Source organism: Ovis canadensis, chromosome 5, assembly GCF_042477335.2.
Source record: "Ovis canadensis isolate MfBH-ARS-UI-01 breed Bighorn chromosome 5, ARS-UI_OviCan_v2, whole genome shotgun sequence".
Taxonomy (NCBI): domain Eukaryota; kingdom Metazoa; phylum Chordata; class Mammalia; order Artiodactyla; family Bovidae; genus Ovis; species Ovis canadensis.
The window spans coordinates 114,695,563-114,714,917 of record NC_091249.1 but is presented as its reverse complement, the minus strand read 5'-3'; the positions used below and the strand labels follow the sequence as shown (position 1 = coordinate 114,714,917).

The 19,355-nt window shown below is 37.2% G+C and overlaps 1 protein-coding gene across 4 annotated transcripts in view; it reads left to right on the top strand.

The window, feature by feature from the left end:
* Positions 1-19,355, top strand: part of GIN1 (gypsy retrotransposon integrase 1) — a 37,235-nt gene that overhangs the window by 1,322 nt on the left and 16,558 nt on the right. For 2 of the 4 annotated variants that reach the window (XM_069590255.1, XM_069590254.1), the window contains exons 2-5: positions 3,210-3,290; positions 13,126-13,271; positions 15,023-15,216; positions 16,824-17,129. In XM_069590255.1, the coding sequence (XP_069446356.1) occupies positions 3,256-3,290; positions 13,126-13,271; positions 15,023-15,216; positions 16,824-17,129 (681 nt within the window). In that variant the 5' untranslated portion in view covers positions 3,210-3,255. The remainder of the gene's footprint in view (positions 1-3,209; positions 3,291-13,125; positions 13,272-15,022; positions 15,217-16,823; positions 17,130-19,355) is intronic. The other 2 variants (XM_069590257.1, XM_069590256.1) reach the window with 1 other exon arrangement.

The following is a 19,355-nucleotide window of genomic DNA, read 5'->3' as shown; positions in this document are numbered from 1 at the left end:
TCGGAACCAAAATGGAAAAATAGTTTTTTAAAAAATTCATTTTTCCACACGTGGCTCATTTGCATATGGATATTAAGGCGTTTTTAAGTGAAATTTGCACGCTGAAGCTAAGCAGGTTATAGGGAAGTGTCTTGTGTAATTGGATTTCCCAGTCGTCTTCGTTAACATAAAATTGTGCTCTTCCAATTTTTCAGAGATTAAAATAGAGTAATGCAGGAATAAAATTAATGATCCCAAGTAAAATGCTCATTGAAATGTTACAGATTTTAAGTTTTAAAGTTGAAACTTGTGCATATTATAACCTTTTAGAGGCTTAAATTAGGTGTTCCTGCTGGGTTTTGCCCTAGGTAAAACACAGTTAAATCCTAATTTTATTTAAAGTGGTACTTAACTGCTTTTGTTGCACAAGATAAAATTACTAAAGGAATTAAGTAATAAGTATTTACACTTAAAAGAAGTATTCACTGGTTTCATCAAATGGAGTAGCCATCATGGTCAACAAAAGAGTCCCAAATGGAGTACTTGGATGCAATCTCAAAAACGACAGAATGATCTGTGTTCGTCTCCAAGGCAAACCATTCAATATCACAGTGATCCAAGTCTATGCCCCAACCAGTAACACTGAAGAAACTGAAGTTAAACGGTTTTATGAAGACCTACAAGACCTTTTAGAACTAACACCCCAAAAAGATGTCCTTTTCATTCGAGGGTACTGGAATGCAAAAGTAGGAAGTCAAGAAACATCTGGATTAACAGGCAAATTTGGCCTTGGCATGCGGAATGAAGCAGGGCAAAGACTAATAGAGTTTTGCCAAGAAAATCCACTGGTCATAGCAAACACCCTCTTCCAACAACACAAGAGAAGACTCTACACATCACCAGATGGTCAGCATCAAAATCAGATTGATTATATTCTTTGCAGCCAAAGATGGAGAAACTCTATACAGTCAACAAAAACAAGACCAGGAGCTGACTGTGGCTCAGATCATGAACTCCTTATTGCCAAAATCAGACTTAAATTGAAGAAAGGGAAAACCGCTAGAGCATTCAGGTATGACCTAAATCAAATCCCTTATGATTATATGGTGGAAGTGAGAAATAGATTTCAGGGCCTAGATCTGATAGATAGAGTGCCTGATGAACTAAGGACAGAGGTTTGTGACATTGTACAGGAGACAGAGATCAAGACCATCCCCATGGAAAAGAAATGCAAAAAAGCAAAATGGCTGTCTGGGGAGGCCTTACAAATAGCTGTGAAAAGAAGAGAAGCGAAAAGCAAAGGAGAAAAGGAAAGATATAAGCATCTGAATGCAGAGTTCCAAAGAATAGCAAGAAGCGATAAGAAAGCCTTCTTTAGCGATCAATGCAAAGAAAAAGAGGAAAAGAACAGAATGGGAAAGACTAGAGATCTCGTCAAGAAAATTCGAGATACTAAGGGAAGATTTCATGCAAAGATGGGCTCGATAAAGGACAGAAATGGTATGGACCTAACAGAAGCAGAAGATATTACGAAGAGGTGGCAAGAATACACGGAAGAACTGTACAAAAAAGATCTTCACAACCCACATAATCATGATGATGTGATCACTAATCTAGAGCCAGACATCTTGGAAAGTGAAGTCAAGTGGGCCTTAGAAAGCATCACTACGAACAAAACTAGTGGAGGTGATGGAATTCTAATTGAGCTGTTTTAAATCCTGAAAGATGATGCTGTGAAAGTCCTGCACTCAATATGCCAGGAAATTTGGAAAACTCAGCAGTGGCCACAGGACTGGAGAAGGTCAATTTTCATTCCAATCCCAAAGAAAGGCAATGCCAAAGAATGCTCAAACTACCGCACAGTTGCACTCATCTCACATGCTAGTAAAGTAATGCTCAAAATTCTCCAAGCCAGTCTTCAGCAATATGTGAACTGTGAACTCCCTGATGTTCAAGCTGGTTTTAGAAAAGGCAGAGGAACCAGAGATCAAATTGCCAACATCTGCTGGGTCATGGAAAAAGCAAGAGAGTTCCAGAAAAACATCTATTTCTGCTTCATTGTCTATGCCAAAGCCTTTGACTGTGTGGATCACAATAAACTGTAGAAAATTCTGAAAGAGATGGGAATACCAGACCACCTGACCTGCCTTTTGAGAAACCTGTATGCAGGTCAGGAAGCAGCAGTTAGAAGTGGACATGGAACAACAACAGACTGGTTCCAAATAGGAAAAGGAGTACGTCAAGGCTGTATATTGTCACCCTGCTTATTTAACTTATATGCAGAGTACATCATGAGAAACGCTGGGCTGGAAGAAACACAAGCTGGAATCAAGATTGCCAGGAGAAATATCAATAACCTCAGATATGCAGATGACACCTTATGGCAGAAAGTGAAGAGGAGCTAAAAAGCCTCTCGATGAAAGTGAAAGAGGAGAGTGAAAAAGTTGACTTAAAGCTCAACATTCAGAAAACGAATATCATGGCATCTGGTCCCATCACATCATGGGAAATAGACAGGGAAACAGTAGAAACAGTGTCAGACTTTATTTTTTTGGGCTCCAAAATTACTGCAGATGGTGATTACAGCCATGAAATTAAAAGACGCTTAGTCCTTGGAAGAAAAGTTATGACCAACCTAGATAGCATATTCAAAAGCAGAGATATTACTTTGCAGACTAAGGTCCATCTAGTCAAGGCTATGGTTTTTCCTCTGGTCATGTATGGATGTGAGAGTTGAACTATAAAGAAAGCTGAGTGCCAAAGAATTGATGCTTTTGAACTGTGGTGTTGGAGAAGACTCTTGAGAGTCCCTTGGACTGCAGGGAGATCCAACCAGTCCATTCTGAAGGAGATCAGCCCTGGGATTTCTTTGCAAGGAATGATGCTAAAGCTGAAGCTCCAGTACCTTGGCCACCTCATGCGAAGAGTTGACTCATTGGAAAAGACTCTGATGCTGGGAGGGATTGGGGGCAGGAGGAGAAGGGGACGACTGAGGATGAGATGTCTGGATGGCATCACGGACTCAATGGACGAGAGTCTGAGTGAACTCTGGGAGTTGGTGATGGACAGGGAGGCCTGGCGTGCTGCGATTTGTGGGGTCACAAACAGTCAGACACGACTGAGCGACTGAACTGAACTGAGGGACAAAGTGTAAAAAATAATCAGATTTGACCCTGACAGTTCATCAATTAGGAATTGTAATCAGCTTTATTGCCTTTTCTTACTCCTAGGTATTTCAACACACAAGCAATTATTTGTCAAAGAATTCTTGAAAATATGAGCATATCCAAAAAAAAGAAGATGAAGACGATGTAAGATTTATGTTATCTTCATCTTTATAACTCAAGCCACCTAATTCTCCCTTGTAAATGATTTCTTTCCTTAATAATATTTGCAAATAGACATTTTGTTTATATTTGTTCTGAGTATTACAGCTTAAAGCCATTTTCTCAAATTTACTGCTGGGATGGTTTCTAGGGACCAAGTAGTGAATGTACTTTCGAGAAGGGAAAAATTATTAGTTCTTTTAAGTTTCACCAATAAATAAATAGCAAACACGTGCAGGAAACTTTTAGCCTTCCACTTGGACTTCCTTGGTGACTCAGATGGTAAAGAATCTACCTGCAATGCAGGAGACCTGGGTTCCATTCTTGGGTTGGGAAGAACTGGAGAAGGGAATAGCTACCCACTCCAGTATTTTGCTGGGAGAATCCCGTGGACAGAGGACACTGGTAGGCTACAGTCCATGACGTTGCAAAGAGTTGGACAGGAATGAGTGACTAACACTGTCACTTAAAAGGCTATACTTTTTGTGAACTGATTTTTCTTTCTTATGCATTTCTGTTTCTTCTTGTCCTCTGTCTTTACTGACAGAACAGTATTAAGTATTATGGCTGATAAATACTTAAACATTTTAACAATAATTATATATTGCTTTACCATATGCAAAGAGCATTTCAAATCCATTATCTCATGGATCTTTATAATTGTGAAAAAGAAAGGATAAGTAATATTTCCGTTTTGTCAAACATGGATACTGAGACTTAGGTAACTGTTGCATGCTAGAAATTTTGACTCCTAAAAGCCTTGCCTTTTTAGATAGGCCCTTTCTGAAGTGAAGTAATTGTCACCTATGAAACGTGTGCTCTTTTTATATTCAATGCTACCTCTCCTGTCAGGAAATGCAAGTAATTCTTGTTCATTTATGAATAGTTGAATAGCCACTGTGTCCCTATAAAAGTCATTTTATAGCTTTCTTAACAGGAGCCTGAACCAAGTATCAATATTATGAAAGCTGAGGATGAGAAATAATTAAATTAGTGGGGAGGGGTGTTGAGGTTGGAAAAACATGAAATTTGAAACAACAGAGACCAAGGTTTAAATGTCAATGGATGGGCTCCCTTTATTGCCTTGAGGAAAGTGGATACTCTCTCTGAAGCTCCATTTTTTAATCTCTAAAATGTATGCAAAGTTACTACCTACCCCTTAGGATCTTGTGAGGACCTTCACAGTATAGTACCATATACATGTTTGCAGCTGTTATTAAAATTTGCATTTGTAGATATTTTTAAAAATTAATTTTTAAAAATTGTTTCCCATTTGTAGTTTTGGCTTTTCTAGATGTCATAAAAAGAGTAGCATGTAGTATGTTTGTAGCCTTTTGTGTCTGGGTTTCGCTTAGTACAATAATTTTGAGATTCGTCCCTATTAAATATATTTGTAGTTCCTTTTTGCTGAGGGGTATTCTACTCTGTGGATCTACCACAATTTGTTTATCCATTCACTTGTTGATGAACATTTAGATTGTTTTTAGGTTTTGGCTGTTATGAATAAACATTCTAGAAACATTCACATACAGATTTTTGTGTGGACATGTACTTTCATTTCTCTTCAGTTAAAGCTGTTTTCCAACATGTTCACACCATTTTTTATTCTTACCAGCAGTGCTTTGCATGCTTGGTAGTACTTAGTACTGGCAGATTTTTTTTTTTCCATTTTGATGGATTTGTAGTGGTATCTTATTGCGATTTCTTTATTCTTATTGCTTGATTTCTTTCCGAATATTTGTTAAAGAACAGTTCTGCATGTTTTCCTTGCTGTTGGAGTTCTCTGACAGTGTGTTTGCTTTCATCATTGGTTTTGATTTCCTGTCTCATCCTGTTATCTGCTTAGTCGTCGTCAATCTAAACCGCCCCCCCACCCCCTGCCCCCAAGGCTGTAGTTTACCCATCCATCTCCCCTCCCCCGTCCCTCCACTTGTTCTGGTCATGGCCGTGCTGTGGTCCACAGCGTGTATGCCCTTAGTCGGGTTTGTGCTTTGTCTTCATGTCTCATTAAATAGTGTTTTTCCCCCATAGCAGTAAGTTGAATTGGTGTATCACTATGCAGTTACAGGAGAAGGCAATGGCAACCCACTCCAGTACTCTTGCCTGGAAAATCCCATGGACGGAGGAGCTTGATAGGCTGCAATCCACGGGGTCGCACAGAGTCGGACACGACTGAAGCGACTTAGCAGCAGCAGCATCATTGCGATAAGGAGCTTCCCAGGTGGCTCAGTGGTAAAGAATACATCTGCCAGTGCTGGAGAAGCAGGTTTGATCTCTGGTCTGGGAAGACCCCCTGTAGAAGGAAATGGCAACCCACTCCAGTATTCTTGCCTGGAAAAACCTCATGGACTGAGGTGCCTGGCATACTGCAGTCCATGGGGTCACAAAGAGTCAGACACAACTTAACACCTGAACAGCAGCAAAAACTTGTGGTTTTAATTTGTTTTTCATTGCATAATGGTGTTGAACGTCTTTACATGTTATCTGCAAACCATATCTTCTTTGATGAAGTGTCTGTTCACATCTTTTTCACACTTTAAAAATCAGATTTTTTGCTTTCTTATTATTGGGCTTTGACAGTTCTTTATAGATTCTGGACCCAAGTTTTTTTTTATTATATATATGACTGCAAATATTTTCTCCCAGCTGTGATTACTCTGTTTCCTTAACAGTATTTTAAAAAGAACGTAAGTTTAATTTTTTCTTTTACGGGTGGTTCTTTATGTTTGCTATCTGGAAGTCATTATCTAACTTAAGCTTACAAAAATTTTCTCTTTTACTGTCTTGTAGAATTTTTCTAACTTTAGTTTTTACATTTAGATCTGTAAACCATCGTGAATAATTTTAATTTCTTTGTATGGTGCAAGGTGTTTGTTGAGATTTATCTTTTTTAATGTGGATTTTAGTTAAGTTGCTTCAGCATCATTTGTTGTAAACATTACTCTTTCTCTGTTGAATTACCTTGGCACCTATGTAAAAAAATCAGTAAGTACCATTTCTGTGTAGCTGTATTTCTGGATACTATTTTGTTCCATAGATTGATGGCTATCATTTTGTTGCAGGAAGGGGGATCCCCTTCCAGGGCCCAAAACTGGCCTCTTGTCTAACACTTGGAAATGAATTGTTGGAGGAGACACATGTGCTGACAAAGCAAGAGATTTTATTGGGAAAGGGCACCCGGGTGGAGAGCAGTAGGGGAAGGGAACCCAGGAGAACTGCTCTGCCACGTGGCTCGCAGTCTCGGGTTTTATGGTGATGGGATTAGTTTCCGGGTGGTCTTTGGCCAATCATTCTAATTCAGAGTCTTTCCTGGTGGTATATGCATTGCTCAGCCAAGATGGATGCTAGCGAGAGGGATTCTGGGAAGTGGACGGACACACAGTGTCTCCTTTCAACCTTTTCCGAACTCTTCCGGTTGGTGGTGGCTTATTAGTTCTGTATTCCTTATCAGGATCTCCTGGCATAAAACAACTCATGCAAATGGTTACTATGGTGCCTAGCTGGGGTGGGCGGTTTCAATCACTGTGCTTCCCCTAACAATTTTGCCAGTACCACAAGGTCTTGATTACAATAGCATTAAAGTGAGTCTTGAAACAAGGTAACATACAAATTTTCAACTATATTCTTGTTTTACAAACTTGTTTTAGCTATTGTGAGTCATCTGGTTTTCCACATCGATTTTTAAATTATTATTATTTTTGTCCGTGCCACAAGGCATGCAGGATCTTAGTTCCCTGACCAGGAATTTAGCATACCCCCAGCACCATTGGACTACCATCTCAATTTTAGAATCAGCTTGTTGATTTCTACAAAAGAGCTTGTTGGGTTTCTGTTTGCATTGCGTTGATTCTGTAAATCAATTTGGGGAGAATTGACATCTTAGTGAGTTTATACAGCTTTTTTCATTGTTAGGGTGGGGAGTGATGTTTTTTTTCCCACCAGGCAGAAGCCTGTAGAGGAATTTTTTAATGCTATTTCAGAAAGGAATAATTTACTTCCATTATTGAATATTATAATTTACCAGCCAATTTCAATCTAAATTAACCCCTTGAGGTCTTTTTTTCTTATCTGGAAAATGGGATATTGTATGGGCTTCCTTTCAGTGCTGTTTTAAAGTACTTTTAGATGAGATCTACTTTTTCATTGTGTGATGTGGTATATTTAATTTTTCAAAAATCTTTTCATCTTTCCCTACTTGAAGATTAAATATGTTTTACTATCCTTTTCTATATTATAATTGTGTGAAATAATAGAATAATGAAACAGAATAAAAATAATGAAATAAAGTAACTCTCCTGTTAATAATAATTGGTCTTTCAATTTAGAGAGTGTTATTTCCTGAACATTTTGGAAATTAGAAATACATGTCATCAAGAATGATGTGTTAAAGGAGTATAAAAATTAATTTTACTAAGAGAAAATGAAATGGAATGCCTTTTTCTTCTGTGAAATTACCACCTGCCTTATTTTCTTTATTTAGGAAGTGCTTAGGAAAGAGATTGGAGAAGGAAATGGCAACCCACTCCAGTATTCTTGCTTGGAGAATCCCAGGGACGGCAGAGCTTGGTGGGCTGCCGTCTGTGGGGTCGCACAAAGTCACGACTGAGGCGACTTAGCAGCAGCAGCAGCAGTAGGAAAGAGATACAGGGAAATGAACTGATAGGTGCTTTTTGTTATGCACTTAGAGAACTTAGTATTAACTTGTTTTCTGCCAGGTTTCTTTAGTTCCAGTTAAAGAAATGCTGGAAACTTGTAGTCTGTACCTCTAAGTGACTTATAATATCAGGTTATTAGTCTACAACCTTTTCTTAATCTCTGAAAATTTAATAAGCTAGTTTGTGTTTACTTATTAAATGCCTAACTCACAGTTGTCAAACTCTGTGCCAAGGCTTTCCAGGACATCATAGTGAATTCACAGGGTACCATGAAGTGTTTTAAACCTTCAAAGGAAACACAGCTATATTCAACATCTATCAGATGCCTTGTGGACTACTAGTTCACAGTTTCAACATTAGGTCAAACTACTTTCCTTTCTTTTACATCTTTGCAAAGCTGGGTTTTGGGTGTTGGCTGTGGTAATAATGCAAATACTGCATGAAAGCCAGTGTGGAGGAAGAAAAGAAGCTGACAGCGTTTAATCTGATTCCCAGGCTTGAGAAGTGGAACACTGACCAGAGGCGCATGCGTACCATTAGTAAGAAGCTAGAGTTACCTCCAACACTAATATACTGAATATTTTGTCCCTCCAAAATTCACATGTTAAAGTTCTAAGCCCTAATGAGATGGTATTAGTAGGTGGTGCCTTTGGTAGGTGATTAGATCCTGACGGTAGACCTCTCAGGAATGGAATAAGTGTCTTTATAGAAGAGAACTCCGAGAGCTCCGGAACCCCTTCTACCATGTGAGGATGTAGCAAAGATGCCATTTATGAAGCAGGAAGCAAGCTCTTACCAGACGGAATCGACCACTTGTTCTTGAACGTCCCAGCCTCTGAAACTAGGAGAAACAAGTGTTTGTTATTATTAAGTCATCTAGTCTATGATACATTGCTACAGCAACCCAAATGGACTAAGACACCCTGGAGAAGGGAAAGGGGGAAGGGGAATTGTGGGATCTCAGAGAGGTTTTTAACTATGAGGGCAAAATATAGACATCACTGTGCTTCTTGCGGACATTTGTGTTTCCTCACGGCCAGTTTTCTCCTACCAGTTACAGTTACCCACATCCTCCTGTGTTTCAGTGTGGTGAATCACATGGATTGATTGCTTATGTTGAAGAATCCTTGCTTCCCTAGTATAAACCTCTGTGTTTTAAGGCCTGTACTTCCTTTGAGGTGTGAGAGTTTGGTCTTTTCCTCCTGCAGGCTTTTTAGAGGCCTGATGAGACTTCTTCCCTTTTCCCTTAATGTCCTTTAGGAAATTTTGCAACCTTTACTGGTCTCCGAAATGGGGGCAACAGAGAATTTTACATTTTAAACAAAATAAACATCTTTCTGCAGGTACCGTGTTCTCAGTGGCTAAACTGGGATGTTTTATTAAAGTTTTCTTTTAGATGATTTAGAATATTGGTGGTCCCAAAAGCCAATAAGGGAAAACATGGGGTCATTGGGGGAATGACCCCATGGGGTCACATGGGGAATGTGGGGTCATTTGTAATATATGATAAATTTTACAGAATATAGACCATAAGGATTTAAACTAAGAAAAAACAGGTCCTTCTGTCTCTTAGACTTGGAAGAGCTTGTGTCAGTGTATCTTAGAGAGAAAAGTAAGATAGGCAAAAGATTTTTGCTTGTTTGTTGGTTGTTTTTTTAAGAGTGAAGGAGAATTAATACAAAACTGGAATGACAGGCAAATAGGAAATAGATGGGTAGACTGACAGTCTCTACTCCCTACTTGAAACCACACGCAGCTTCCTAAATTGAAAATTGATGAAGGATGGAAGTTTGCTACAGGATCCTTTGGCAGAGGAAGGGCTGTAGACAGGCTGTAGACAGGATGGATGACATGAAAGTAAAAGCGTTGAGGTTGCAGAGTAGCGCTTCCCCACAGTCAGCTGGAAAAGCACTGAGATGAGAGAGCGACGCGGAGCTGGAGAGCACCAGGAGTGTCTACAGGAAGGACTGAGTGCGCGCAGGGCAGACCCTCTTGATGCGCTCACTGTTGCCAGCTTCATCTAGGAAAACTTTTATACACATCTTTTGATGGTCGTACACTCATTTCACTAGGATATAAACTTAAAAATAGAATTGCCAAGTCCTTAGGGTAGACATATGTTTTGCTTTAGAAGAAGCTGTCAGCTTTCCAAAGAGACTGTAGCCTTTTACACTTACACAAACAATGCATGCGAGTTTCCTCCCAACACCTGCTGTCTGTGTTTTTAAATTTAGCCTTTTTGGTAGTGTATAGCTATAAATAATTTTGGCTTTAGTTTGCATTGCCCTGGGAGTAATGATGTTTGAGAACATTTTCACTTGCTTATTATTCCTTTGGGCATTCACTTTTTTTGAAATCTCATGTAAGGTATTTCCCTATATTTTTATATTTTTATCCTTTTCCTTTTGATTTTGTCATAATTCATTGTATTTGCTAGGTATGAGCCCTTTGTTAGATGTATATATATTAAAGTTATCTTCTCCCAGTCAGTGGATTATCTTTTCCCTTTCTTAATGGTCTTTTGATAAACAGATTTTGATTTTAATAAAATCTGCTGCTGCTAAGTCACTTCAGTTGTGTCTGACTCTGTGCGACCCCATAGACGGCAGCCCACCAGGCTCCCCCGTCCCTGGGATTCTCCAGGCAAGAACCCTGGAGTGGTTGCCATTTCCTTCTCCAATGCATGAAAGTGAAAAGTGAAAGTGAAGTCACTCAGTTGTATCCAACTCTTAGCGACCCCATGGACCTCAGCCTACCAGGCTCCTCTGTCCATGGGATTTTCCAGGCAAGAGTACTGGAGTGGGGTGCCATTGCCTTCTCCATTAATAAAATCTAACTTGTTATAATTTTTTTCTTTTATGAATAGGACTTTTTGTTCCTATTTCAGAAATCTTTATCTTTTCTCAAGGTTTTGAAGATCTTTTTCTGTGTTTTCATCCAGAAGCTTTATACTTTACTTTTCATATTTAGGTTTATGATTTATCTGGAATTTTGTAGAAGATGTTGGTAGATGGTTGATATTAATTTTTTTCTGATACAAATATCCAATTGCTTCAGCATCATTTATTGAAAAGACCATCTCTTCTCCCATTGAATCAATGCCCTTGTTGTAAAGTAATTGACTATATACATGTGGATTTAATTCTGGACTCTATATTCTATTTCCATGGCCTGTTTGTCTAACCTTATGCCAAGACTTCACTGTTGTATTTACTGTAGTTTTATAAATGGTTTTAAAGTCTGATCCATTTAATTTTGAGATGTTTTAGAAATTGTAATAAGGTACATTTGTTTGATTTTTGTTTGTAACCATTTATTACAAAGTGAAAAAATTATATATTAAGAATTTAATTAGAATAAACTGTTTTATAGAGATAATTAACCTGTCTTTTAGTTATGATAGGAGAGAATTAGCCTTGCAGAACATTTGCTTTTAAAATAGCCTACACTTTATACTAATCTAAGGTTAAGGGATGTTAGAAACACTCTGATATTCCAGAGTTGTGAAAAGATCAGAAAAATGGTTATTAAATGTGCAAAGTTTCATTGGCGAAGAGACTTAATAGGCTATTTAAGACCTAGTTCATAGGCCTAGTCTGTTCTGCTTTGTTCTGACCTTCTCTCTACAGTAATATTTTCTTTTAGCTTTATTCTTAGATCTTCTGGTGGTCAGTAAACATCCATATTGAGTTTGAAAATTCAAAATGTAAAGTCTTTGGATCAGTTAACATTTCTAGTGGGAAACAGAAGGTATACTCTGGTGGGATTTTAAAGAAAATTTATTAAGCTCCTGTTTATACACCTGATGGGAAGGGTCAAAGAAAGCAACATGGCTCCTGGAGACTAGCGACAGCAGAAAATAGCTACTACCTCTAGGGCTGAAGTGTCAAGAAGAGAAGAGCTGGAGACACACACAGTGGGTTCCCTGGTAAGGAGCTGTGGTTGTAGAGGGTTGCCGCTTAAACCAAGGAAGGACCTGGGAAGTAAATATCCTGATGTGTTTTGCTGCCTGATTTGACTGCTTGTACCTCCTGCTGGACAAGGCCAGCCAAAAATCTGTAAATGCAGTCTGTAAGGGTCAGTCTGTTAGGGTACAGCAGCAGGGAGAGTAAGGTCAAAAGTATAACGGACTTTTGGACTCAGAGGGAGAGGGAGAGGGTGGGATGATTTGGGAGAATGACATTCTAACATGTATACTATCATGTAAGACTTGAATCGCCAGTCTATGTCTGACGCAGGATGCAGCATGCTTGGGGCTGGTGCATGGGGATGACCCAGAGAGATGTTATGGGGAGGGAGGAGGGAGGGGGGTTCATGTTTGGGAACGCATGTAAGAATTAAAGATTTTAAAATTTAAAAAATAAACTAAAAAAAAATATATATATATACATATATATCTGGATCAGTTGGGTGGAGACAGACAGAATAACCAGCACAGAATAGTTTGTTTCAACTGAAAATACGCAAGAAAAGATGTTTTTCTTTTAATGTAATGGTTTTTCATAACGCTTAGGGTCCAAAATAGAGAAGTTTTGTTTTGGCCAGTACAGCCAGGCTTTTCTTTATAACACAGAGAAAGTACACACAGAACAAAAATATTTTCTATTCAAGAAAAATTAGCTTACATGTAGTTCAGAATAGTGTATGAAATCTAGCATAGCTAAAATCTTCATCATTTATCATATGAACATTTTAAAAATGGATCTTTTTCATAAATGATTTAGATTTTTTGTGACCATGAATATATTTAGAAGTAACATAAAACTACATTTTTCCTTTTATCACCTATCATTTATTTAAATGTCACATAACAGAACCATCCTATATAAGTAACATTTCAAGTGTCGTGTAATAAGAGACTTTAAGCAAAACTTTTTGAAGTGTACGTGTTCATTTCCTTTTTTCCTCGTATGTGGAAATTTTTCTGTATTTCTTTTCAGTTGGAAAGAGACAATGTCATGTTGTATCTCAAAAATAGCATTTGGATATTCTAGTTCATATACATCATACTGTTCCTCTTCTGTACTGCAAGTATTTCTTGTCACTGATAATATTCCAGGAAAGTTCAATTCACAGATAAGCACAAATATGACACAAGCCTGAACTGAAATAGCAACTGGATTAGCTTATCACTTAAATTGTATCTTTAAATACCTTTTACCTAGGTTCATAATGGTTCGTAGTGGAAAAAATGGTGACCTTCATCTTAAACAGATTGCATATTATAAACGAACTGGTGAATATCATCCAACTACACTGCCTAGTGAGAGAAGTGGCATAAGAAGAGCAGCAAAAAAATTTGTCTTCAAAGGTAAAATACCCCCAATTTTTAGTATAGAGTTTTATATAGGTGCTTCTCCGTGTGGAGTTCTTTGTGGAGTCCTGAAAATTTCTGTAGCAATTGGTTGTTGCTTAAATTGATAATGCCATTCAGTTGAAAGCAAAATAAAAACCACATTGAAGCCAACTGAAGGCTAGTAAGCATGAAAGGGGCATTTCAAATCATAGAAAATGATAGCATGAAAAACACCAGAAAACTTGCTCTTGTCCCTCGGTGAGTCCTATTTTAGTGGTGGACTTGCAAGCACTCACGTCCCTCTCAATGAAGAACTGACTTGATGTCTGCTATGAAAATGTTGACAGAGTTAACTTATTTACTCTATTATTTCCATGGTTCCTCCCTCTTACTGCTGTTAAATGGTTTCAGGATCATATTTATCTTTGAATTCCTAAACTCCCTGAGTGAATTAAATGTTTGAAAGGCAGTGGAATATTTATCTTGAAAGATTATGATCATTCTCCCCTCTTTGTCCTCATCCTCCAAAAGAGAAGAGAAGTTTGAGATGGATAAACAAAAAGTACAGTCACCAGATGGCTAAATGAATGTTGGTGTTACTAACAGGAATTTTGCCTATAGGTACAGAATCAGGCTTTCCTCAAAGCAGGTCAAGAAAATTCTAAGATTATAAATAAATGCCTGCTTATTTCTCCCTGTGTACATCCCTTCCAGTAACTCCCTTAAATTTAAGAATGCTAAGTTCCGTTAGTCACGTCCCACTCTGCGACCCCGTAGACTGTAGCCCGCCAGGCTTCTGTGTCCATGGGAATCTCCAGGCAAGAATACTGGAGTGGGTTGCCATTTCCTTCTTCAGGCAGTCTTCCCATCCAGGGACTGAACCTGCATCTCTTATGTCTCTTACATACCTATTACATTTTACACTAAAGAGAATTCGTCCATTCGTTCATTTATTGATTTATGCACCAATTGTTTACTGAGTTCCTACTATGTGCCAGTCACATTTTAGGCCTTGGGAATACACTGATGAATGAAATAGATTAGCCTCCTGGCCTTAAGTTGCTTACTTTCTAATTCAAGTAAGGAGTGTTCCACTCAGCATTTTCTTAGCTAAGCACACTAATAATGGTGTCTTTTGGAGTTTGAATATTCATCCACACTGGAGAAGCGGCAGTTCTCTTCATGCCCTGATTACATTGCCCAGTTGTAGACTCTTTTAGGTGTCTCCAAAGGAAAGCAGAACTGTCCTGTAGATTAAAGTTCTGCTCCTTTGTTGGCTTTACTAACCCTATTTCCTACTCAAATCCAGAAAAACTTAAGAGAGGTTGTGGCTTACAAAAATACAGCTCTGATGAAACACTCTTTTGGAAAACTCTGTTCCAGAAGTTGCTTATCTGTACATAATTTATTTGCTAATTCATGCTATTTTTAGGAGGTGCCTGCTGCAAGTGTTTTTCTAGTTTGATTATTCCCATAGGAAGATGATTTTATACTCCCATATTACCATGTGCTTTGGTAAACAAGCTAGCTCTACTTGATTTGGTCGCTACAAAACTATAGCAGCTAGTTCTGCATATCCAGTAAGTATGACAGCTGAAGATGTTTCAGATTGTATGGTAGCATCATCACAAATATTCTGTCTTAGAAGGAGAAAGATTTAACCAAAACAAAAACCCTCATGGTTTGAAGATAAGGCTGTGATTATCTTAAAACTATATAGATGTCTAAAAATTGCAATATTATCATTTTGGTGTTTTTTATTCCAGAAAAGAAGCTATTTTATGTCGGAAAAGACAGAAAACAAGATCGCTTGGTAGTTGTTTCAGAAGAAGAAAAAAAAAAAGTCCTAAGAGAATGCCATGAAAATGACTCTGGAGCCCATCATGGCATATCCAGAACCCTTACTCTGGTGGAATCCAGTTACTACTGGACTTCTGTGACCAATGATGTCAAACAGTGGGTATGGCTTATGTCTTTAGAATATTTGAATAATGTCTTTACAATATACATTCAAAATTCATTACTGCTCCAGATTAACTCTAGATATGACTTCTCATTAAGTACTTTTTGTATGTCACTTCTCATTAAGTACTTTTTATATGGGTAGGCTTTTGTGCAGAACATTTAAAGAGAGTTTTATTTCCCTTCAAAAGTCTTCTTTAAAAGCACTGAAATATAATTTGAACTAGAGCAAAGCATTATTTAAATATTTGAATTTACTATATTTAGATTATTTTAGGCACAGATTTTCATCATTGAACTATTTTGTGTGGCAGAATTTAAATGGGGCTGAAGTTTCTTTGACTAAAAATAAGTCACTACATTTTTAATGACATTCATACAGTCTTTTCTTGAGAAGAGAATATGTTCGTGGTAAATCAAGCCCAATATGTTTCTCATCTTTTGTGCCTTACTGTCTTGACATAGAAATTGTCAAGTATGACAGAAACCCCCAACCAGCAAATCAAGTTGTGAAGATAATGAAGTTATTCTGAGTTTTGTAACATTATAACCCATTAAGACCTTCAGCTTCTTCTGATAGAAAATTCAGGGATTCTTGCTGCTGGGTCGGCTGATCCCTACTAGTGTGCTCGTGTGCTCTCTGTAGCAAATGGTGGAAATTCCTTGGTTTATGTGTGAGGATCCTTTAAGAATTATGATAGCACATTAAAAGACTGTCATTTCAGGCATAAAAAATTAACATCTAATTTAACCAAGTATCATTTGTGAATCTGGAGGTATTCCAGAGACCTCAGTGTTTGTATTCACCTTTAGAACCTGCTACACACTCCTTTTCCAACATTCACTGAAATCTTTGTCAAATATTTATCATTGAGAAATGATTTTTGGATGTAAGGTTATTTGTGATGAGAACTAGTTTAAGTTAGAAAATAAAAATTTTAATCAAAAATAACTATATTTCAGTAAAATCATTTTAAAATTTTTGTTCAGGCCTTGATTTGAAAGTAGTTTCCAAAATAGAGTTCCAGAAATATGTTGAACAATGGCACCTTCCATAAGTTGGTCAATTTATATCTTCTCATCTCACTAAATTGAAAACTCCAGGACAGCATGGGGTATATTTTTGTTCATACTCTTTTCCTAGGACCTAGAGGAATTTCTGACATCTAAAAATATTGCTTGGATAAAGTTATATTTTAATAAATATTATTGCAGTAGATGAATGAATGAACTTATAAGAGTGGTATCTTTAAAAGAAAAATCTTTTTTGCTTATAGAAATTATATACTCACATACTGATGTAAAATTATAGCAAATGTGTTTTGAGATCTAATCATTTAATAAATATGTATTGATTGTAAACCACAATTATGTACCATGTGAATAAACCCATTAATGTGGTCATTGAATAGTAGTAGCAAGTAATATTTGATTATTCTGAATAGGTTTCATTTTATTCTGAGTACAGTCCAAAAGTTTCTCCCTTAAAACATAAAGTACGTATATCAACCATTACAAATCTGAACTGATTTATAATACTGCTTTTTTTATATTGGATATATTAACACTTGTCTATCTTTTCTTTATTGTATGCCCATTTTATAGGTATATGCTTGTCAGCATTGCCAGGTGGCAAAAAATACAGTTATTCTAGCACCTAAACAGCACCTTCTCAAAGTGGAGAATCCATGGAGTATAGTTACTGTTGATCTGATGGGCCCATTTCATACAAGCAACAGAAGTCATGTATATGCTATAATCATGACAGATTTGTTTACAAAATGGGTTGTGATTTTGCCTCTTTGTGATGTTTCAGCATCAGAAATTTCTAAAGCTATTATCAACATATTTTTCTTATATGGGCCTCCTCAGAAAATAATAATGGACCAAAGAGATGAATTCATTCATCAGGTAAGACAAATAAACTACTTAGATCTAGAAGTATATTTTACTCACTTTTCAGTGCACAACACAGCTTATTATATGATACTTAATAAGTTTAGATAAATTCCTACAGATATAAAGGTTTAATATTGTATAGTACAAAAGTAGTTGAACTGGAAATTAAGAGACCAGTATTTTAGTATCAATATTTACTATGCCACTAAATAATTATAAACTTATCTTTAGTTTTCTTCAAACTAAAATGAGATTGGACCAAATAGTCTTTTTTTGCTACTAGCTTAAAAATTCTGTGATTGACATGTAGAGGGAGAGTTGACTAAATGGAGAAGTATTATATATCATTTCATGAATGAGAATATTCAATATTAAAATATCAGTTTTTCCCAAATCAAAATTAATTTATATAATTAATGGATTTTTTATCAGCATTAAAAAGGAGGAAGCATTTTCCCTTGCCCTGGCCTTTTTATCCAAATTAAAGTTAACCTTAAAGAATAAGGAGACAGTAATATATACAAAAATTCTAACAAAGGAATATAACTACTATACTTAGAGGTATATTATTAAATTTTTACAATTGACAGACCAGACTGTCTTAAGTTCACAGCACCTTTGATATCTTAATCCAGAAGAAATACCTAAAGTTATAGTTATTAAATAGTTAGGGCTTGGGCCAGGGGATTCCTAAGGTGATCTCCAGGTTTTATATTAATAATTCACTAGGAGGACTCTGCAGATGGTCATACTCATGCCTAAGATTTATATAATTAAAGAATACAAAGCAAGATTAACAGAGAAAAGGCTCATGGGGATAAGTCCAAGGAAAAACCAGGAACAAACTTCCAAGACATCTTCTCCCAGTGGAGTCACACAGGACATGGTTAATTCTCCCAGTGAAGAGTTGTAGCAACACATGTAAATTGTTGTCTACTAGGGAAGCTCATTACAGACTTGGTGCCTGGGATTTTAACTGGGAGCTGATCACATTGGTACCCAAAATTCTAGACTCTCTAAAGAAGTTTTCAGCATAAACCACCTTCTTTGTAAAACAGTTAAGCACCATGAACCACCCTTAATCGGTTAGGGAATGGTAGAAACCCTCACAGAATCCAGGATTCTAGTCATTAGCCAAGGGCCAACTTTGTAAGCAAGACTTTCACAGCCTTAGTTCTGGTGTGTTAACTCTTTCTGCTGCTGCTGCTGCTGCTAAGTCACTTCAGTTGTGTCTGACTCTGTGTGACCCCATAGACGGCAGCCCATCAGGCTCCCCCGTCCCTGGGATTCTCCAGGCAAGACTCTTTCTACATACGTCCAAACAACTTAGTGTTTATGTCCTAATCACTTAGCCATTTAAGAAAATAGTAGTCATAAATTGAAAGAAAACTATTTTCATTTCATTCTTAAATAGCTGCAGATAGTTACTAATGGGATATATACACGTGTTGACCTCTGCTCAGTTTTTCAAACCTTGGAATCAGATTGAACACTGTAATCATTTCCTGTTTCACAATGATTTTTATACAATTGTTGCTTTTTATCATAGAGCATAGAGCAAAAGTCACTTAGTCATATAAGACTCTTTGTGACCCCTTGGACTATAGCCAGCCAGGCTCCTCTGTTCATGGGATTCTCCAGGCAAGAATACTGCAGTGGGTTGCCATTCCCTTCTCCATGGGATCTTCCCACCTCAGGGATTGAACCTAGGTCTCCCGGATTGCAGGCAGATTCTTTATTGTCTGAGCTACTAGGGAATCGTAACACCTATCAAAGAACAGTTCTATAAAGATACATCATTATTGAGAGGAATATAGTCTTACCGAATCTAATGTTGAAACCGTAAACTACCTTAAGCTAGTAGTTTCCAAGATGTCCAACAGATGCCAAGGGGGCCCTTTGGCACAGAGTTTGGTAATTATGTTCAAAATGATAGAGCTGGTATCACAAGAGAGTGGAGTTGGGGAAGGATTATTTAATACATTTAATTTAGTTAATAGCGTAAATAAAAATTTTGTACTTATTTCTTTATTTCTGTAATATGATTTTAGGATTACTGCATACCAAAATTATTTTCAGATAAATTAAAATTCTGGGTTTTTTTTAATTGAAACAAACAAAAGTTCAATTAATTTAAAGGAAAAAAAAAAAAAAACTCCAGAGACTGAGTTGACATTCCAGGCTTAGGGAATAGAGGCATAAATACGAATGGAAAAATCACCAAATTTGGGCTGTTTA